At 32.7% G+C, this 16,010-nt stretch overlaps 1 protein-coding gene across 1 annotated transcript; it reads right to left on the bottom strand.

The window, feature by feature from the left end:
• Window positions 1-874: 874 nt before the first annotated feature.
• Window positions 875-15,993, bottom strand: LOC143069299 (uncharacterized). Its single transcript, XM_076243870.1, has 5 exons — window positions 15,449-15,993; window positions 8,883-10,509; window positions 6,797-6,964; window positions 5,670-5,778; window positions 875-3,903 (listed from the first exon to the last, which is right to left on the bottom strand). Exons 1-5 carry the CDS (start codon window positions 15,954-15,956, stop codon window positions 1,993-1,995), a joined length of 4,323 nt encoding a protein of 1,440 aa, XP_076099985.1. The 5' UTR covers window positions 15,957-15,993; the 3' UTR covers window positions 875-1,992.
• Between the last annotated feature and the right edge of the window lie 17 nt (window positions 15,994-16,010).

Here is a 16,010-nt window from a genome sequence, read left to right as displayed (position 1 = left end):
TTAAGCTTATTTTAACACAAAATAGTAAAGTCTTGTTGTAGTTTCATAGTATTATAGCTAAATATAACATTTTATACAGATAACCATTGAGAGTCATGTTTCTAGAAGATTGAAAATTCAATTTCATTCTTTTCTCCACTACTTCTATGTAGGCAGAATACAAAATTTGAACATTTTACTTGTTAATTTCCATGTATTGTTTCAACTATCCAAACTTTTAAAAAAAATGCATTTTATAGCAGTGTTTATGTGCATTATAAATTTAAATGTCTATGCAATCATATTGCTAAATAAACACCCTACAGGGTCAAGTCATTAACCCTTATAGAAATGAAAAGGCTGAATATTGTTATATAAACATATCAATGTCCTAATCTGAATAATTACTTATTAATTAGTGATGTACATATAAATTATGCAAAAGTAATTTTTCTTACATTTTCTTGTTAATTCTTAATGTAAGATATATATACATTTGAAAAATGAATTCTTTGAATTTATGTTAACAGTTTGACCAATCTAGACGAGAGGGCGATTTAATAGAATTTCAGAAGAGAATTATTGATAAAGGCCTTTTCCATTAATGTTTGTGTAATGTGTGCCTACATGTTTACTTGTCTCATAGTTGCAAGAATAGTACTTTTTCAAATGTATATAACTAATTTATAAATCAAAATGTGTTTATTAATATCTTAAATGTATTGCAATTGAGTTTGATCACTGAATCCTCTTTAAAATTCAGGCCAGTATTTTATATTACCCAGTATTGCCCAGTATTACCCATTAAAACCCAGTAAAACCCGGGTTTTCCCAGTATTTGCCACTGGGCTGGGCAATACTCATAAAATCCGGGTTTTTGCCAACCCTGAGGTAAACACATGATTTTTTTTTGAAATATGGTTTTAACATATAAAATCAAACATGCATTTGATATAAATTAACATGAAAAAGGGACTTTTAAAATCATATGTAATAAATTATTTATACCCCTTTTGTTGGTCAAAGACCCTTGCTGACAAAAAAGGAGGCTGTGTTAGATGAAAAATGAATGCAAGCAAATATAATCAAATCTTGCACCTAAGAATTTAATCATCAAATAGGCAGAAATGTAATTCACCAACCAAGTCACACTTTGAATGCAAAAAAAGTATTTTTACCCTTAGTTCATTTTATTGATATTTTCTCTTTCCTTCTCTAAAAATCTTATTACACCAACTAGACTTTAAATGATTATATAAAATCCCTTGTACATGGTGCAATGATAAGCAAATTCCCTATGAGTAATACAGGTTTAATTATTTAGTGTCTTTCACCCAATTGGTTTTCTCAATATTCTGACAGACCTTCACAACCTTTTGTTTCACTGGCCTCATATCAGTTTATATATCTATATAAATTAACGCATCATAGAATCTTGCTACTATAAGCTAACTTATTTTCATAGATACTAGTACTACATTTTGTGTTTAGTTGCTTCTAACCCATTTTGCGATTTTAAAATTTACTTGATCATTTTGATGAAGATAAATAAGTAAAAATATAAGTTTTAACCTTCACTACAATTTATATTAGCCTTAATTTCCTTACTCTGGAAAGTTGCCTTTAAATCCCTATTAGGTTAGGTATACTACCCTCCTTTTGGAGAAGTCTAGCCCTACAGACATATAAATTGGTTATCTATCACACTAGTCTACTCTTAAAGGAGGGTAGTATACCTTTCCTAATAATGATTTCACAGTTCAGCTAGCAAGCAAGGTAAACAAAGATTTTGTCAAGTCATAATACAAAATATTTATTATAATTTTTCTTTTCTGGCAGCAACATCTTTTAAAAGTTTTATGTCATTCTAATAAAAAATCAAATCTACCTGAATATTTTGAAAAATTTAAAGGTACACAATGTTTAAAGTTAAGAACTGAGGTTTACGAATAATTTCAAATATAAAAATAAATAAATAAATTTCGAGACCATACTCCAATGCATTTATACACACTATGAATTCTGTGTGTATTGCACACTGTCCTGTGTATTGCTGCTGCCATCTGAAATGAGGTTATTTGCATTTAGTTGTGGGCCAAAAACATTTTCAAAGAGGTTTTGTTTATCTTCCCGTACAGACTTTGTTTGAATAGTACCAGTAATCACTTGTGGAAGATTTTCTTGTAGAGCGCTGTCCTGTTGGCCATCTTCTTCTAACAAGGCTATTGTTTCTCTGTGGATTTCAGCTGAATCTTCATTTTCCATTTGTTCAATTTGCATTTCTGTCACTGGAGGTACAGATTCTTGTTCATCTGACACAAATTCATTCACAGGAAGTTGTTGACAATCTAAACCTGCTGCCATAGGAACAAACGATTCATTCTCCTCAGTTTCCATATCACAAGTTTCGGAAGCATAACTGTCAAATACTTTCTCTCCAGTTTTAGAAGTATCTGGCTCTTTGTTCATTGATGTTTCATCACTTTTACAATTTTGTTCACATTCATCATTTTCTTGAGTTTGTTCAGAACTTGATTCTTCAACTTCTATTATGTGATTCTCCTTAGCTGGTCGCTCAATGACATATTTATTAATGTCACCATCTTGACACAAACCAACTTCTGTATTTCCACTAGCCTTTGAAGACCCCTCTATGACATATCTGTCACCACTTTGACTCATACTAACTTCTGTATTTCCACTATCCTTTGCAGGCCCATCTTTCATGTCTATGACATATCTGTCACCACTTTGACTCGTACCAACTTCAGTATTTTGACTATCCTTAGCGAGCCCCTCCATGACATATCTGTCAATGTCACCCCCTTGTCTCATACCAACTTCGGTATTTATACTATCCTTAGCAGGCCCCTTGATGACATATCTGTTACCACTTTGACTCGTACCAACTTCTGTATTTCCACTATCCTTAGTGGGACCCTCTATGACATATCTGTCAAGGTCAACACCTTGTCTCATACCAACTTCAGTATTTATGCTATCTTTTACAGGCCCCTCTATGACATATCTGTCACCACCTTGACTCGTACCAACTTCAGTATTTTGACTATCCTTAGCGAGCCCCTCCATGACATATTTGTCAATGTCACCCCCTTGACTCATACCAACTTCAGTATATCTACTATCTTTTTCAATATCCAGAGGATTATTTACACATCCATTCTGCTGAATCTGTGTTTCCTGATTACTAATGATATGCTTTTGTTTTTGTTCAGACAATTTTTCTTCACTTTTGCTATCATTTACAATTATTATAGATTTACTGTCATCCTTTATTGTTAGAGTTTCCACTTGATGATGAGCAGCCATTTTCTCCTCTTTCTTTCTCTCTCCATTTTTAGATGAATGTTTTTCATCTCTTTTTCTTTCTTTATGTTTTTCATCCCTTTTTCTTACCTCGTTTTTTTCATCTCTATTTCTTTCTTCATGTTTTGAATGCTTTTCCTCTTTTATTTTTTCATGTTTAACTACAGATTTTTCTTCTTTTCTTTCCTCGTGTTTTGAATGCTTTACCTCTTTTAATTTTTCATGCTTATCAACAGATTTTTCTTCCTTTCTTTTCTCATGTTTTAATATATGTTTTTCATCTTTTGTAGCATGTTTTTCATCTTTTGTAGCATGTTTTTCATATTTTGGTACATGTTTTTCATCTTTAGCAATATGGCTCACCTCCCTTTTGGTTGCAGATTTAATTTCATTCTCAATAGAAGTGTCTAAGTCAGGATAATAAATTCTCAGTCTGGTATGCCAAGCGATACTTGTAACAGCAGAGACAGTTTTGAATTGGTGAACTACATTTCTTGGAATAAAATAAATATCATTATCTCGTAAAGATATTCTGGCATAGCGCATACCTTCTCTCCGTAACTGATTTAACTTGGCATCTTCCACCCAGGTAATGCACTAGAAAATATAAAACAATAACATGTTCTGAATGATTGTATACACTAGTATAAAATCTTAGTAATATTCTTTTATTTACTAGTAGTCCACTAATTACATAAACTAAATGAAATAGAAAGTAGGCAGTTTTTTATGTAGGGCTCACACTGCTTCAGTATCGCATCTATACTATTAAACGAGAAGACCTCATTTTGTGTGTCACTTCTCTTCTTTCCCCAATAAATTAATCAACATACCTCTGTGTCCTATAGGTACAGTGCATAGTCGCATTTGTCATCCATTCATATGATTATTCAGATTGAGTTATTTTGGGAGAAAAACGAGAAAAAAAGCAGCCGGATATTGTTTCCGTCATTGGAAGAAATTTTAAGTCAGATTAGACTTCCGGTTTGCATTTTTCTGTATACTTTGAACATAAAATATACTACAAATAAACTAAAAGTGTATTTTCAGAATTCTATCTGCTTTCATTTTCAAGTTTACTATCCTCTGCGGTCACAGAGTTGATTAAATAGAGAGGGTCTGTATGATATATCAATGACCACCGATCGATTAGTAAACTTTATTTATATAGTAATGAATGTTAATAATATACAGGATCATACAGATAAGTGCTAGAATTATTCATGTGAACTTTTGATACATTTTCTGAAATTCTCTAGTCATTAAATGTTTTACAAAAAATAACTGATTACAAAAAAAAGAAGATGTGGTATAATGGCCATGTTGAGACAACTCTCCACAAAAGACCAAAATGACACAGAAATTTACAACTATAGGTCACCGTATGGCCATCAACAACTAGCAAAGCCATTACCGCATTGTCAGCCAAAAAGGCCCCGAAATGACAATGTAAAACATATTCAAACGGGAAAACTAGCGGCCTTATTTATGTACAAAAAAATGAACGAAAAACAAGGCCCCGAAATGACAATGTAAAACATATTCAAACGGGAAAACTAGCGGCCTTATTTATGTACAAAAAAATAAATGAAAAACAAATATGTAATACATAAACAAATGACAACCACTAGATAACAGGCTCATTAATTGAATGTTCATATCATACTAAATATTGAAATAAATAGACAACCAAAAATTGGGAATTTTGGAAATAAAGGAGGAGGGATAAAAAAAAAAACATTTTCCTGTTCCCAAGTACCTATGACTTTTGATACTTTTCCTGAAATTCTCCAGTCATTCAATATTTTACAAAATTCTTCCAACAACGCTCTGAATGCCCGAGATTTCGCGGGTGTGTTCTAGCGTAATATTATAACACAATCATGTACATGTATGTGTTCAAAGTCTGGAGCCTGTAATTTAGTGGATGTTGTTTGTGGCTGTGTTACATATTTGTTTTTTGTTAATTTTTTTTCCCATTAATTAGGTTGTTAATTTTCCTGTTTGAATTGTTTAACATTTGTAAATTCGGGGCCTTTTGATAGCTGACTACCATATGCAGTACAGCGCTGTTCATTGTTGAAGGCCATACAATGACCTATAGCTGTTAATTCATGTTTCATTTGGTGTCTTTTGAAGAGTTGTCTCATTTGCAATCACACAACTTCTTTTTCAAATAGATGAAAACACAGAAATTGATTTAACATGACTTGAAATGACTATATGCTTTGAATATTCTGCAACCAAATCAGCAAATGCACATGTATAGTCCCACTGTAGACTAACTGCTAGATAAAAGAATTGTTGGCAGCTATACTTGTTTGTACATGCTAACCTAGTATATTTTCTATATAAAGTAATACCTGAGATACAGGAGGTTCATGGAGGTCAAGGTGCAACTTCTGTACAAGCTGAGGGAAATCTCCAGGATGAAAACAAATCACATCTTTGACCACTCTGTCTGAACATGGGCTGCAATAAAACAAGGATATCAAAAATGTTACATTCAAATATCTTAAAAAGACTATTGTTTATATACAACTGTTTGTTTTTAAAATAATTTTTCAAAAGTTCTTTGATTTTCATAGTTTTGATGTGTATCATTCTAGAGTTATGGGACTTGAATGATTATTGGAAAAATTCAAAAAGTATTCCAAATGATTAAAAGAGAACATAGTTTTGTGATTGTTTTAAATTTTATTGGAATGTTTTACACCATTTAAGACAATGAATTCTATTTTTTTATGTTTTTGCTTTTACCATTGATGTGTTATAATACTTGTCTTATTGGCAATCATATAACATCCTCTATTTCTATGTTTACAAAGGATTTTGTTCAGACATCTGGTAAATTCCAGTGGTGCCATTTTTTTCTTCAGACAATTGTTATCACAGTTTATTTATTTTAAAGGGAGCAAGCTTCAATTTTTGCATTCAATCAGTTGATCTAGTAAAGTTCAACCCTTGATGATTTGTGCAGCAAAGATACATATAGTTGTTCTCTGTGTTAAAACTGAATGTATACTTTTATTTCCATTAAGTACATCTTATTTTTATTAAATATTATCTCAACCTGGCATTGGTGCATCTACGAATGGTCTAGGAAAAAAAGTATAATATTCTCAATACGACATTGTGTACAAGGGGAGATAACCTGAGTTATCCTAAGATTTTGTTGTTAAAATTAAAATCTCTCTCTCTCCAAATTATGAATGTATATATACATTCTCTATATTGTATTGTTTGTAATCAAGCATTCTATTGACCTTTGATTGGTTTAATAAAAATATTGTTATGTACTGTCTGTACATGTATACATTCAAATTTGTTTTTCAATATTTAACACCCATCTCAAAAACATTCTAAATCTGCTCTTGAATGTAATTAACATCTGCATTTTTGGTGACAAAGGATTTTCATTAGTGGAAACAACCATAAAGAATAACTGCTTATTGTACATGTATGTGCGTGTGTGGTTTTCTAAACTTACTCATCTGATTTTTTAACAGCCTTTAACACACCAACAGCAGCTGTTGTAAGTCTGTCAAATCCCTGCCCAACATGATCTGCATGACATCGAGTCCTGTCTTCAACCAATACTTCACGAGGCTCAGAAGCACGAGGTAGATAGGATAAATTCTTCAACTCATTTGCTCCTCTGTAAAATATTTCAGAAAATAAATTGCAATAAAAGTCACAGTGAGAGGAAACTTAATGCATTCTTTTAAGTTATACAAAGGTTTCCCTTTAGATGCATATAAGAACAAACAGTAATACTTATTCTTGCAAACTTAAAAATCTAGATTCAAAGAAATAGTGATACAGAAAACTCTTCAGATAAATGACTATTAATTTAAAAAACAGATAATTAAAATTAAACATATGAAAGTTGATTTTTACAATAATGAAATTGTATAAATTATAGGCGATATTGCGGTCTTCATGCCATGAAACATACTGGTTAAGATATATACATGTACAGTGCAAGGCGATAAGCATTCATCCCAATGCTTTACCCAGGGGTGTGGAAATAATTGTTGTGAGCACTTGTTCCCGAGCAAGTGAAACCTAAAATTTTACTTGTCCGGAAAAAAATTTACTTGCCCTGATGATCCCAATAAATATTGAAGTATTTCTTGTTAGCTAATATATGATTCTTACTTAGCACTGTTGTGCATCACAAACAAATGAAATATATTTGTTTATATGTGTAAAAATTAGGAAAGTAGGAAATGGGTTGACATCAATGGGACAGAAACCTAACAGCAAACAAACCAATGAAATGACATGTAAAGGACAATTTTGCAGCAGATGTTGAATAAAAATTGTAGCCAGTAGGTACATATACTAAATTTGAGGACATTGATTGAAGAAATATAAACTAACTAATAGATAAACTATTAATTTTGTTGCGTTTCTCTCAAGTCTTCTCCACTGACACACTTGTTTTTTTTATCATTTATTATTGTCTTGATGGGTAATTAAAGCGTCCCTTTTATTTTCCACCTTGACAACAAATAATGTTGACCTTTCATCTATAAATAAGACTTCATCTATAAATAAGACAAAAACTTAATTTATTTTCCGAATTTTCAAAGATAGCCAGGGGAAATCTGATATCCATGATGTCTGAAATTCTCCCTTCTGTTTTTTTTTTTTTAAATACTCTGTGTCCTCCATTTGCATTTAAGGTTTTCTACTCGACTCATGACTCTTTTTGTCTTGCTTGCCCACCTTTTTATTAAGTATTAATCAATCTGAATCTCGATACAAAATTTAAAGAAATGACACGTCCGGTAAATGATAGATAAAACCTAATCGACGATCCCGGGTCAATGGACAAAGCCAATGCAATGTTACGCGACTCGGGTTGGCATACTTATTTTTATTTATTTTGGTAATCGATCTATTTCCAGTATCATGTAATATTTCTCGTAATGAACATTGATGTTTTTACTTGCTGAACATTGGTTTCTTTTACATAAATTAAACATCTTTAAACGTTTTAAAATTAATTGTATTTTTTTGTTGGACTTGAACTTTGTCTTTTATAATTTTTTTATTTGTCCACGGGCAACCAAGACAAAAATAATTACTTGTCCGGTTGTTCAATGTACGAGTCGGGCGAGTCGGGCGAGTCGGGCATAGTATTTCCACACCCCTGGCCTTTACCCTTATATACACATTATCCAACACAATGTGCAAATCTGATATATTTAAATGAATGCTTCTTCATGCTTGCTTTCTTTTTTCATTTTCTTTACCACTCTATACATAGTATGCAACAATGTACATACATTTTAATACATGTGATGGGCTTTACAACACACAAAAATATTGGAATCTATATTTTCCATTATCAACAAGAGAGGTTCTACAATGAAGCACAGACTGTTTAGCCTTCTTCTACATTTTTCTAACAAAAATGAAATCAGCATTCTTGAAAAAAAGAAATACTTTTATATTATTTCACAGCTTTAAATTTACTATCCCTAGATTAAAAATATATTTAAAATGGCTTGTGCTCAAATCCCTCCCCTATTTAAAAACCACTGATAGTGGAATATATATCATACCTTTTCCGTTTAAATGGTGATTTAGGCATATCAGCTGTTGGAACCATCTGTTCACCAGGTCGAGACCATAATATAGGACCATCATTACTTAAGTTCCTTGCCATACCTGCCACTACAGATCGCTCTCCCCAAGGCATTAACGCTTTTAAAAAAGGGTTCTGCTCAACCATGTCTAAAAAGTCTGGAAAATAATCGCCCACTTCTTCATGTACTGTTCCTACTACACTGATCTGCATCAGTGGACCCGAGCGATGAGTACCATCTTTATACGTGCTCATCATGCTCTCACGATATTTGGAGATAGTGGTAGATTCAATGTCAGATTTACCCATTAGTCCTGATTGGCAGTGTAAAGTGGGGAACTTTTCAGAAAAATAATCAATAAAATCTGGCATGTTGACTGCTGACCTATGAACAATACCCATGGCACAGTTGCCAACTCCCTCTGGGTATTCCCCATAAACAAAATCAAAATATTCTGACACAAATTTTGTCATTTCATCGGATGTTAGATTTCTAAGCTCATCTTGATATACATGCAGAACAAGTGCACCACCATTGGTACATTTTTCTAAATGAAACAATTTACGAAATTTTGAATTAGCAAATGGCTCATCTGTGTATTTCGTACTTCTAAATTTACGATATCTGTAATCTCTACTGGATTCTAGGTTTTTGTTTTGCATGAGATCCACCAAAGCTTTAGTTTTATCTTCAGACTTTGGTGCTGAATGGCTGCCATATTTGTTTGATTTCTCTGAATGTTTACTAGATGAAGAATGTGATGATGATGCGTGGTGGTCTTTAGACTTCTCATTGTGTTTATTGGTGCCTGAAGACTCATGAGAGGATTTATGATCTGTTGTGCGCTCATGAGATGATCGATGTTCCTTAGATTTCTCACGGTGTTTTTCTGACTTTGAGGAGGAATGTGATGACGAATGATGATCTTTTGATCCTTTTAGAGAAACCTGTATACATTTATTTTCAGTTCTCCTTTTCAGACAAACCTGAATGCCACAATTATTCAGGATTCTTTTCTTCCCTAAGATTCTTATGCTATTGTGAGATATGGGATCATCCTCTGTTTTATATGGTGAGTTATGTATATCTGGTGAACTTCGTACATCAGGTGACATCCTTATATCAAAGTTCTTCGGTCTTGAGATTGGTTCCTCTTGCTTGACGGGTGTTCTATCATGAGAACTGTGGTGCTTGTGTTTATGTTTATGTTTATGGTGGTGCTTTGAGTGATGCCCCTCTTTTGATGGGGTTTTACTGCTTCTTTCCTTCACAGGACTTTCATTTTTGACAGGACTTTCATTTTTGACAGAACTTTCATTTTTGACAGAACTTTCATTTTTGACAGAACTTTCATTTTTATGACTTTTGACAGGACTCTTTTCGCTAGATCCTTCTTTTTCTGTTTTAATTTCATCTGACTTAGAAGTTTTAGTTTGATTTTCATCTTTCACTGATCGCTTATCATCATGATCACTGACTCCTCCATTACATTTTTCAACAGAAACCTCCTTATTATGAGCCTTGTCAATTCCATTTGATACTAATTTTTCTTCTTTCATCATTTTATCAGGAAACTTGTGCTCTTTTACCATTTGGCATAGAACTGAAAGAAAACAATCAAAATATCAGACTGATTCATTGGCTGAAAAACAGACAAATAAATGTTTCTTATGTATACATTACTTATACTTTGATTCTCCCATAGACATGCTAGAGGGTGACCTGGTCATTGGACAATATACCTGTCAGAGCACCAATTCAACAAGTCCATGTTTAGGACAAACAATGGTAACTTGTTTTTATTAAAAAAAACAATAGGGATCAAAATGAGAATGGAAAAGGGGAATGTGTTAAAGAGACAACAACCCAACCATAGAGCAGACAACAACAGAAGACCACCAATGGGTCTTCAATGCTCTCTTTTCAATGCAGCGAGCATGTTTGATAGTTTATTGGTTTAACATAAGAAAATGAAGTCAAAGATAACAAAAAATATAATAATTTGTTTATTTGCCATTCTATTACTTTAGGGTCCAAATATATATAGAGATACAATTAACTAACCTTTATCCTAAACCATCTCTAACCCAATACTAATGTGTACCCTAAACCCCTACATTATACCTTGCATGTACATTTTGTAAAATTTATAAATGCTTTATAATATATCTGATCCAGTTTTGTTTTTTTGTACCAATTTGTTCCACGAATCTTGAGCTTTGGATATTGATTCACAGTTGAATTTCCCTGACACATAGTCATTGTATATTTAACAAAATCCATGGTTTTCTAATCACAGAAATTTGTGACATACATGTACATGTACAGCATGGCCTTCTTGAACACAGCGTTTTACTACAATGTAGTAACCTGATTATTTCATGCCTTTCTCGTAATCAAATTCTATTCTTGGTAGATGATGTTTTCATTGAGCAGCAGAATATCTGAATATGTCGATACATGTACAATTATTTTGAATTACTAAAAAAAATATGAAAACCAAAATTTGAAACAGAAAGTTTTGAATGAAATGAAATTATTGAAATTTATCAGTACAACAGAAATGAACAAAATCAAAAAATTGTACATTATTCAAAATAAAAAAAATCGGGGTGGGACAATTTCAGAGGCTCGGTGTAGAAGAAAATCTATCAATAAATTTTAATTACATGCAGTATTTACATCAAAGCAAGTTAAAACAACAATGATCATGATTTTCAAACACTCAACAATAATATCAAGTTTAGCTGTCACGTACGGTACAAATACAAATTACTCAATTAGCAGAAAACATACATACAGAGTGTGGCCATAAGTATTTGTCACTTTTTCGCTATATATCTATAATACTAAAATTACGAGGTCCAATTTGTCAGCCGTCATCACGTAAAAACGACGAATCAAAGAATTCAACTTTATATATAACTAATATAGTACTAAGGTGTAAATTAACAAGAGTGCACACGCTGAAATGTCTCGCCTTCTATACTAATCATTGATATTATGTTGATAGTTCTAAGTATAAAGCTAAGCTTTATAACAATTGTCACATAAACTTAACATTAACCAAGATAACTAAACATAGACCAATGAACCTTGAAAATGAGGTCAAGGTCAGATGAACCATGCCAGGCAGACATGTACAGCTAACAATGCTTCTATACAACATATATGGTTGACCGATTACTTATAGTTTAAGAAAAATAGACCAAAGCACAAAACCTTAACACTGTGCAATGAACCGTGAAAATGAGGTCACGGTCAAATAAAACCTGTGCGACTAACATAAAGATCATAAAATATTTCCATACACCAAATACAGTTGACCTATGGCATATAGTATTAGATAAAAAGACCAAAACTCAAAAACTTAACTTTGACCACTGAACCATGAAAATGAGGTCAAGGTCACATGACATCTGCCAGTTAGACATGTACACCTTACAATCGTTCAATACAACAAATATAGTAGACCTATTGCATATAGTATGAGAAAAACAGACCAAAACACAAAAATTTAACTTTGACCACTGAACCATGAAAATGAGGTCAAGGTCACATGACATCTGCCCGATAGACATGTACACCTTACAATTGTTCCATACAACAAATATAGTAGACCTATTGCATACAGTATGAGAAAAACAGACCAAAACGCAAAAATTTAACTATAACCACTGAACCATGAAAATGAGGTCAAGGTCAGATGACACCTGCCAGTTGGAGATGTACATACGTACACCTTACAGTCCTTCCATACACTGAATATACTAGCCCTATTGCTTATAGTATCTGAGATATGGACTTGACCACCAAAACTTAACCTTGTTCACTGATCCATGAAATGAGGTCGAGGTCAAGTGAAAACTGTCTGACAGACATGAGGACCTCGCAAGGTACGCACATATCAAATATAGTTATCCTATTACTTATAATAAGAGAGAATTCAACATTACAAAAAATTTGAACTTTTTTTTCAAGTGGTCACTGGACCATGAAAATGAGGTCAAGGACATTGGACATGTGACTGATGGAAACTTCGTAACATGAGGCATCTATATACAAAGTATGAAGCATCCAGGTCTTCCACCTTCTAAAATATAAAGCTTTTAAGAAGTTAGCTAACACCGCCGCCGCCGCCGCCGCCGGATCACTATCCCTATGTCGAGCTTTCTGCAACAAAAGTTGCAGGCTCGACAAAAATTACACCACTCCAGGCCCTTTTGTTTTCCACGCAATTAATATTGCCAATAATTAAGAAGTTCCGGGTCGAGTCCGATACCGATACCAATAGTATATTCACCTGTTACCTATTACCTTATCTGTATGTTCGGCATCTGACAGGCGCAACAACAAACGGTGTATTCAGGATTAATATGCTATATACACGGGTCATAATCACAGGGTTGACACTACTAAATTGTCGAATTGTTACCTATTGTAGTATTTTAATCAGTAAGACTTTCTAAGATATTACCAATAATTGATAAGTAACAGTTCGACGGGTTCAAACAGAAAGATTTGAAAGCAGAGAAAACAGTGTATCTTATAATCGGCATGACTTTATCAGATGACAATACTAATACTAAAATAATGCTTGCGCATAGTATACTTTAATTCAGTCACGGACCCACAATATCACGGGTGTGTTCTAGTTATATATATAAAACTACATTTTTTCAAAAAAATTATTTTGGAGTCATTTTTGGTTTGATTTAAAGTAAATTGGTACATTGTACTAAACTACTAATAGAAGCAGAAATGTCACAGATTTATTTGTTTATTTGGTTATATTTATTTTGTGGATTATTTTCGTTTTTTCACAAGATAAACATCAATGAACATAAATAATATTTTTCTGTTCAGAAATTCGCTATAATTATATATTCAACCAAATTAAATTATAAAAATTTATTGTATGCGTTCACATCAAGAGAAAACAAAAACACCTGAAGACAAAACTATTACCAAATAAACAAACATACTTTAGACAATTCTATGTCTTTTAAGGCCATATTGATAAAAATCCAACCATAAATGCCCTCAAAATATTTTTTTGAAAAAATGTGTTTTTATATGAAATATATAGCAAAAAAATGCAGGTGGTCAATACTTTTGGCCAGGTACTGTACATTGTGTACATGTACATGTAATTAACATTTCATAAATAATATCATCCAATTGGTAAAAAAATATCTAATATATATATATTCAACTTGAATTTGAATAAAATAAGGTTTGAACGTGTAAGGTGCGAACAGACCTAGGGAGCGAACATGTTGGGTGTGTAAGTGTATTGGGTGCAAACTGACCTGATAAAAAAGCTTTAGGGTCGATCCGGCCCCCCCAAAAAAAATATTTATAAGGATAAGGAATAAAAATAAAGATATATATAGAATGAAATTCAAAACAGTGTGGCTGTGGCCATTGATTGACAAATTAAATTCATCCATTGACTGGGACAATTTAGGTGAACGTTTGTATGTAACGACCACTGCTCATTATGTACTTTTTAAAGACACTTAAACTATGGGGTCACCAAAGGTTCTCAACACCTTAATAAAGTAATTCGAAAAATTAATCAGAAATAACACGATGTTTTGATTTATATCAATTGTATAAATCAAAACATAAAGGTTATTCCTGATTAATTTTCGAATTATTTTATAATTAAAGGCGTTAAGAAACCTTTGGTGACCCCACAGTTTAAATGTCTATCGTAGGTACGTTGTGAACAGTGGTCGTTACAGACAAACGTTCACGTAAATCAGTCTGCACCAAAAACTTTTTCAACTACTAGTCCGAAGACCAATATTCTGACATTTTTGTTATTGGGCCAAACAAAGTTTTGCAAAAACTTACTAGTCCTAACCAAATTTTACTAGTCTGGGGCATCGGACTAGTAGCTAATCGTGCAGACTGCGTAAATTGTCCCAGTCAATGGATGAATTTAATGTGTCAATCAATGGCCACAGCCACACTGTTTTGAATTTCATTCTATTAATTGTAATTCATAAATGTTTATGATTTTTATTATAATGTAAAAGGTGTACAAGATTTTTTTCAAGATTATTGGGTATAATTAATATATTAAAACGTATATAAAAAGAATTCAGACATCAACATTAATCAGCAGTAATTAGCATTTTCTTTCAATTGACTGTGATCCTAACAAGTCTTTCATCTTGTGTAATAACAAATAGTTACATACACAACGGTACAAGTCGACCCCCAAGCTGATACATACAAACTTAAAATATATTGACTATTGACTATATTCAAAATTACAAAAAAAAAAAGTGTTATATAGAAGCCTCTGATGTTACCTGAAATAAAAATACAATTAATTATTATTATATTCACCAATCAAAAGATCGAATTATAAAGACCTTGTTGATAACGTAACTTTAATTAATCAGGATTTGATTGAATTAAGTGATTACGAGTGGCATTACCTTAGCTTACAATCATCAGACAATTGTTGAATAAACAAACCAATTATAGACTAATGATTTCGTTTATATATATTAAAGCAACAGTACCTTTGTTCTGAGATAAATCACTTGATGCAACAAGTTTTATACTTGGTGACACAGGTGTCTTCAATTTTGGTGGGGATGGAGACATACTGAGATCTGAATTATCACTTGCTGAGGAGAATCTCCTTTCCCTGCCACTAACATAATCATCCAAGTATCCAGAGTTGGAAAGTCGTCTGTAATCGTGCTGTATACGCCTTCTTTTACCAGTGTCTGGACTTGGACAAGTGTCTGGTGTATTTGTAACAGGGAGACCAGTTAAACGCGGTCTTTTGGGATCTGGTGGTGTCTCTTCATTATTTGTTTCTTCCTTCACAACATGTGCAACCTGCAGACCTGGTAGATTTCTAAAAACTTTCGATTTCTTTGCGTTTGTTATATTTCCATTTGTGTTTTCGTGCTTTACTCCTTCTAATGTTTGGGTTGTCACTTGAGCAATGTTTTGTTTTTGCAAGATTTCAAAGATATTGTCACTGTTTTCATCATTTCTTTCTGGGTCGTAGTCGGCCATTTTGATGCCTTTCAGTGTAAGGTGAAGAGTTACCTCCCATAAAAACAATTTTCT

The sequence above is a fragment of the Mytilus galloprovincialis genome, chromosome 1 (genome assembly GCF_965363235.1).
Source record: "Mytilus galloprovincialis chromosome 1, xbMytGall1.hap1.1, whole genome shotgun sequence".
Classification (NCBI taxonomy): domain Eukaryota; kingdom Metazoa; phylum Mollusca; class Bivalvia; order Mytilida; family Mytilidae; genus Mytilus; species Mytilus galloprovincialis.
Note: the sequence above shows the minus strand (reverse complement) of the source record. Positions and strands in the feature narration are given on the sequence as shown.

Bases quoted from the DNA above. Each gene is read 5' to 3' on its own strand.
- LOC143069299 (XM_076243870.1), bottom strand. From the start codon at position 15,956: ATGGCCGACTACGACCCAGAAAGAAATGATGAAAACAGTGACAATATC. The intron at 10,510-15,448 runs GTACTGTTGCTT...GTTTTCTTTCAG, and splicing joins TGATTTATCTCAGAACAAAG to TTCTATGCCAAATGGTAAAA. The intron at 3,904-5,669 runs GTATTACTTTAT...TATATTTTCTAG, and splicing joins ATGAACCTCCTGTATCTCAG to TGCATTACCTGGGTGGAAGA.